This window comes from Lathyrus oleraceus, chromosome 6 (genome assembly GCF_024323335.1).
Source record: "Lathyrus oleraceus cultivar Zhongwan6 chromosome 6, CAAS_Psat_ZW6_1.0, whole genome shotgun sequence".
In the NCBI taxonomy this organism is placed as follows: domain Eukaryota; kingdom Viridiplantae; phylum Streptophyta; class Magnoliopsida; order Fabales; family Fabaceae; genus Lathyrus; species Lathyrus oleraceus.
In genome coordinates, this window is record NC_066584.1 from 94,010,032 (window position 1) to 94,017,558 (window position 7,527).

General features: G+C 32.8%; 1 protein-coding gene across 1 annotated transcript; it reads right to left on the minus strand.

The window, feature by feature from the left end:
* Nucleotides 1–5,328: 5,328 nt before the first annotated feature.
* LOC127094181 (uncharacterized) lies at nt 5,329–7,210 on the minus strand. The gene is made up of 3 exons (XM_051033040.1): nt 7,018–7,210; nt 6,719–6,829; nt 5,329–6,635 (listed from the first exon to the last, which is right to left on the minus strand). The coding sequence occupies exons 1-3, from the start codon at nt 7,208–7,210 to the stop codon at nt 5,329–5,331; spliced, it is 1,611 nt and encodes a 536-aa protein (XP_050888997.1).
* Nucleotides 7,211–7,527: the final 317 nt, after the last annotated feature.

Below are 7,527 nucleotides of genomic sequence, written 5' to 3' on the forward strand. Positions count from 1 at the left end.
ATAGCAATCCAAGAAAATAAGCTTCTTGATGTCTCATATTCTCTAGTTTATTCCTTGTGGGGTAACTCGATTTGTGATTAGAGCTCTAGTTCGTCTGTGGGGAGTAGTGGTGGTGATCTTTTGATTTGGTCTAGTTCAAAAGGAATATCTTTCTTTTCCTTACCTGGTTCGGGTTTTATTGGAAATTGTTTGGAGTGGGATCCATCAAAATTTATGGGTTTTTGTATTAAATGTTTATTCTAAGAGTTTTTTAGCAAAGAAGCGAGCTATGTGGGCAGGCTTGATTTCTAGAAAAGTCATTTTTAGAGGCTATGTTTGATGTGTGCTAGGTGATTTTAATTCTATTTGCTCTTCTGATGAGAGAATTGGTACTGGAGATATATCCAATTATTTAGGGAGATCGGGTTGTTTGGATTTTTCTAACTTTATTTCTCAAATAGATCTCCTCGATTTACCTCTCATTGGGAGGAAGCTCACTTGGTTCAAGGCCATATGAAGGTCACTAGTATGATTGATCGTATTCTAATTTCTAATGGATGGTGGGATCATTGGGGCGTGGTTCCCAATGGGCTCTCCCGAGAGATGTCTCTAATCACTGTCAAATTATTCTTAAGTATGTTAACCAGTTGTGGGGTGCCAAACCTTTTAGATTCAATAATCATTAGTTATCTCATAGAAATCTTCCTGAGTTGGTGGCTTCTTTTGGGAGTGGTATAAACATTCATGGTTGGAAATCTTGTCTTTATGGTGAATTTAAAAGCCCTCAAAATGATCCTTAAATCTTGGATAGAAAGGTTTTTTAAGCTCTCAACTCCCAAACTGGTCGACTCAAAGAGGAGATGAGTAAAATGGATTCTTTTGTTGATCTTAGGCCCTTATCGGCTATTGAGATTTATTATAGATCCATAACACTTGCAGACTTGTGGTATTTGCTTATGATTAGATATTACCAATGGTTATAAAGATCTAGGTTTAGATGCCTTAAGAAGGGTGACATAAATTTTGGTTACTTCTATGATTATGTAAGAGTAAGAACATGAGGAATGATATCTTAACTCTTAAGGTTGGATAGGATTGGATTAAAGGCGTGGGTAATATCAGACAAGAGGTTGTGACGCATTTTTCTAAGATTTTTAGGGAACAAATGTTGATAGAACACGTCTTGATGGTTTAGCTTTTTGAACAATTTCGGAAGACGAAACCATTCCATTGATGGCTTCTTTCAGTCTTCTTGAACTTGATTGTGTTATGCCTTAGTGTGGAGGTAATAAAGCCCATGCCCTGATGGTTTTAGTTTCTCCTTTCTAAATTTTTTTTGAATCGATTTAGAGTTGACCTAGGGGTTACGTTTGATCAATTCCATCAGTTTGCATCTTTACCCCTAGTTTTGCATCATACTTTGTGACTCGGATCCCCAAGATTAAATTCCCTTATGTTTATGGAGAGTTTAAGCCTATGTTTTTAGTGGGATCCTTGTATAAACCAGTGGCTAACGTTGTGGATATTAGACATGGATCAGTGATGGATAAACTCATTTCCCCTAATCCATTGGCTTTCCTCAAGGTGAGAATGTTGATGGATTTTGTGGTGGCTATTAATGGTGTGGTTGACTTGGCCAAGAAATCTAAAAGAGCTTTCCTCATTCTTAAAATTGATTTTGAAAAGGCATATGATTCAACTAGTTGAAACTTTCTGGATATATGCTTACCATATTCCGCTTTAGTGAGAAGTGGAACTCCTGGATAAGAGTTTGTAGTTTTTCTAACTATTTGGATATGTTATAAATTATTATGATAAATATATTTATACTTTAAAAAATAATAAATTAAATTTTAAGTGTTATAAATTTATATATGATCACTTAATAAATTTCTATGGTTCGTCGTCGAGTATAGTTGTCGGACAAGAAAATTATAGAAGAAAAAGCATGAAAGAAACAACAAAAACACTACCCCACCAACAACAACCAAGCCTTATCTCACTAAGTGAGGTCGTCTACATGGATCAATTTCCACTATAATGTTATATTTAGAATCATACTTCTCTAAATTGTTGACCTCGAGATCTTTCTTAATAACATATCTTATAGACTTTCTAGATTTTCCTCTTCCTCTATTTGTTTGACTTCTCTCCATCTAATATACTCTTCTTACCACATAATCTAATTTTTTTTTCTTTATATATCCAGATCACTTACGTCTATTTTTCACCATCTTCTCTACTATTGGCGTTAACCTAACAATTTCTCAAATATTTTCATTTATAATTTTATCATGTCTAGTCTTACTATACATCCAACAAAATATCTTCATCTCTGCTACACTTACTTTATTTCCATGTTGATTCTTAACTGCCAAACATCCTGTTTTGTGCAACATTGCATGTAACACAGAAGTCTAATAAAATTTTCCCTCCAGTTTGAGCTGTACCTTTGCACCACATAAAATATTTGAAGTCATTCTCCATTTCAGCCATCCGACTTGAACTCGATGACAGATAAAAATGGAAATGATTCTTTTTTCGTTTGCCGCTTCGGTTGATGTTTGAGTATTCTTTCCATACAACATTGAAACAATCATCTTTAATGGTTCCTCTGCTATTTTAGTACCCTTATTTTGACTTGGGAATTAAGTTAGCAGGTTTCATTAATGCTTGAATTGTTGCTTCATGTCAAATCCTCTTTAATTTTTATATTTTAATTTAACATTTAATTTCTTTTTAATCATTTCAATTTAAATTAATAAATATAAGGAACAAATTTATATGTAAAATGGGATGGAACATGTATGTCCATGTCACTCAAAGTAAAGCATATTTGATATAATTATAATTAATATAAAATAAAGCAGATTTGATGTTAATATTATTATTTAAACATTTACCTTGCATATAATTAAAAATAAATAATTCGAAAAATATTTAAAAAAATATATCATGAATTTCATATTTAAATTTAATATAATGAATATTATTCAATAAACAATTTGAAGCATATCTAAATTAACAAAATACATCAAAAAAATTATTATAAAAAATAAAATATATTTAAACAATAAAATTTAGTCTAATAAATATTGTATGTTCATTAAATTCCATTAGTAATATATTTAAAATTTAAAGATTCTTTTGGGGCTGATTAAAAAAAAATCTTTATTGCCACTTCTTATCATCTTATCATTGTCTATTATTCAAAAGTAGATGCACAAAGTAGATTTCCTGTGAAATATTTATGAGTCAATACTAATGAAATCCCAAAAACTTTTTTTTACTTGGAAAAACTTCATTGTAAACCTTCAACATAATAGAATGTAGAACTAAAGGTTTTAATTATTAAAAACAGACGATAATTAAAATTAAGCCATAGGGAAACCTCCAACATGTCCGTCATATTTTTCTTTGCTTAATATAATCACGGACAGCCTTGGCATACTTCCTACAATCTTCCATAGCAGGCTGAGGCATATTTCTGATGTATGTTATCTGCATGACATTTTTATTCTCTATTGGATCTTCCATCTTCAGCATCCAAGCAAGTGTTGCGGTAAAACTTGGACATTTTTTCGTCTGTAGGTCTGAACAGAAATTACTGTCGAAGATTCTGGCATACTTCCACATCGTTCTTCCCTTCCCGTTACAAGGAGTCGAGATACAGTCATTGATTAACGACCTTAGAGCGTTTAACTCTCTTTCATAAAACTTTGAATGCATGATCTTCGCCAAGTCTTCGGTCGAAATCTTATAAGTCTCCGAGACTTTTACAAAGAGCACGTAACAATGAAGTCCTGCATGACATATATGGTTCCTATACAGCAAATCTTTGATGTTTTTTCCATTTGTTGCTTCCTCTCCAGCATATAACAATACATACAAGGTATTCCGAATTATCGGGTTAGAGCCAAAAACTGCCTTGATATATTTCGCTATTTGCAATGTTAGGTGAAAGTGGGATAGTCCTAACTGTTTACGAAACAGATTCAGATAGTTGTCCCTCAGATTGGTACCGATTTGAACATAATTTTCAGCATTTCTAGAAAGCATTCGCAAATAACTAGCAGCTACAAAACAGCAGGAGTTGGCAGTATTCAGCATGACATCGACATTTTCATCATCTACTATAAATTCAAACATGGGTTTTACCACAGGGTATATTGGAGAGTTGCATAATTCTTTTATTTCACTGCTGTTAATAGGATCAACGAGTTCTGGCTCTAACTCAGCGAAAACATACGCTCCACCACCATCTCTTAGATTAAAAGCTAAGTTCATCAGCTCTCCGACGGTTCGTAAAGATATTCTACTATAGACCTCCATCAGAGTTCGGGCAGCATATTGAAAGAGTTCTTCGGTATTCTCTATTCTATACAATTTCAGAATCGGCTTCTTTCCTGGTTGAAAATCATTCCAGACATGCATTGGTACTTTCGTAAACTCGAACAAATCCCGGAAGCCATCTTTCACAGCCCTAATCGCGTCTTGAATGTCATTATCATTTCTAAGTTGATTGGGCACCCTAACACGGGTCTTGGATGGATTAGCTTGCGGATCTTGACCTGTTCCAGATGTCTCACCTAACATCATCGAGCTTGTCCGACTATGTAATTTTTTGACTAAAGACAAGTCCCTTTTTTCAGTCATGGTTAACCTGAGATCAAGAAGATGCAGTATCGGGATACTCCAAAAGTTAAAATACTATCTGATTGTTTCAGAATAACAAGATTACTCCGAACAACAAAGACTCTAAAACTTATATTTTTTGAATTTTGAAGAGCTATGAGGTAAAAAGGTTTGAAGTTATAGAAAAGGAATTAAAAAACGTTGTTTATACATTTTATTGACAGTAAATCACTCATTAAAGAGAGATACGGATTTACCTGCACCTGTTTATATGTTTATATCCAGTAATCCTATGAATGTTGCTGCAAAAAACACAAGAACAAACCATACAGTAAAGCTTCTAAACCCCATCAATGTCAAATTCAAAGAACTTAATTATTGAAAAAGGTTTACCTTGAGACAACTAGTATATCTCAGGCTTGAAGAAGTGAACGAGAGAAAGAGAAATAGTGGTGAGAGAGAAGCGAATGAGGGGGTTGAATTTGAATATCTGGTTTTGGTAAATACTTTGGTAAATAAATAGATCGATGGAACTCCAACGGCCACTTCCTATTCTTCAATTCACATTAAGAAAAGATCGTCTCTCAATGCGAAGGCGTTTCGTTTCGTTTCGTTTCGTTTCCTTGCCCTTCCCTGATTGACCAAAACACTTCCCTATAAAATCATATTTATTTCATATTCAATCTCATTTAATTCAGGCCCAATTTAAAATGGTTAATCATCAACAACAATATCTAAATATCCCATAACATCTCGCACCAATTGGTTATCACATTTTAACCGTGTTGGCAATTGATTTCTAGCTTCCAACATTTTTTTCTTCATATGTGGAATTTTATAGTTGTGGGAACCTCTTGCTTTCATAATTTCAATCATACATGATTGAAGTGTTAAAAATATATGATTTGATTTGGTAACTTCAAATTCTTGAAAAGACTTATCAACTGCAGTCACAAGTTCATCAATAGAATTAGGAGACTCTCTATGTTGTAAGGCTTGTATTGAACTGAAAAAACCAAGATCTAAAACATTTAAATCAGGTGAATTTGGAGGTTGACACATTAATCGAATGTCAAATCCATCTTGTGTGGCTGCTAGACGAAATTCTTCATCTTCACAATGAAGGTGTGTTCTTGCGTTATCTTGCTGAATGAATATCGGATGACCGATTTCTTCTCTTGGCCATTTTTCTTTAATAGCGGGTAACACTTTCTGAATCAAAAATGTTCTCATAACATCTTTAGTAATTGACGTCATTGCTTTGGTCTCAAGTGTACCTGCAGGTCTATTTACACTAGATCTTCTAGCGGGCTCTTGAATGACAAAAGGATATACACCAATTAATCCGTTGAATGTTACCTTTTGTTGCAAATTAAATCTTGGCCTAGCTATGGCAACTAGAAACATAACTTTTGGTATAAAATTTTTACTTTTACAAGTACGAATGGGATCTTCTTCATCCTGTACCAAATAAAAATTTCTTGACTTTTCTTTCATATAAAACCATTTTTCGTCAATGTGAACAATGTTATACATTCCTTTAAAACTGGGATCATTATTATGTATGCTATCACTATCTAGCATATCAATGCAAAACTGTAATCTAGCTCTCTTATTTTCTTCTGTTAAATAAGGTTTGATAGCATTTGAATGTCTTCTTATTTCTCTCAATTTTAAAGATCTTACCAATGTGCTTGTACTTACTTCTAATGCGTGAGAAAGAGACCGAATAGAGGTTCTTTGCTTTAAAGGAATGTCACGTACTAGATTAAGGTCTATATGGACTCTTTTGCGTCCACAATTTCCTAACTTTTTATGAGTCACATCAGCATGCACTCCTTTGTTCTCAGCAAGTTTCCAAATACGTTGTACTGTGCGTATATTAACTGAAAATAGAGAAGACACTAATTTGGTCACCCCTTTTTTTAATTTTCCATCAACACTTTTCTCTAATAAAGCCTCATATATAATCCTTCTCTCAGAATTCGACAACATCCTTCTCTGTGTGATTACTTCCGAATCTGTACATATGAGAAAATTAACATATTAATTACATTGATTAAAAAGAATAAATTTAAAAATATTAAAAGAGAAATTATGATACCAAATTCAGATTCAATGTTGACATGAATGTTATTTTCCACATCATTTTCTTCATTTTGTACGTTGTTGTTTTCCACATCATCATCATCAGCATTTTGTAGGTTGTTGTTTTCTATAATAACACAGAGAAAATAGAAAACCCATATACCATTAGAAAAAAATGAAAAGGGTAAAAAAACACACAAAACTCACATGATAAGTAAGGAAAAAATAAATCAATTAAATTCTAGAGATTTTTTTTAAGGGTCATGAAGAAACAAACAAATAAGGTATAAAGAGCGTGATAATTTTGTTACTTACCAATTGGGTCCTGAGTATCTTCTTCCAAAGATATCTGAGATATGTGCATATTTGGAATGGTGTTAAGATCAATACTTTCTCCAATATTGATATTTAAATCGGGTAGATTAGGCACTATATTTGCATTTTGTTGATGAACATATTCTTCCTCTTCCATTGGAATAATATTGAGATCAATGTGATTTAAAGCCATTTTAATATCATAATACAGGGTGGTTTAGTCTAAATTTATAGAAAATGAATAATAAAAAAAGTACAATGAAATATTTAGAGGGAAATTTGAAAAAAAAAATTAATGAAGAGCCATAAGAATTTGGAGGGAAAATTTTAACAAAAAAACATTTCTTAATTTTTTCTCCCAGAGTGCTTTAGCGTATCCTTTTAGTGAGTGATGGAAAAATGATGGATTTTAGTTTGGGAGGGAGAAAAATAAGGAATTAGTGTAGGATAGGAAAAATGATGGATTTTAGTTTGGGAGGGAGAAAAATAAGGAATTAGTGTAGCATAGGA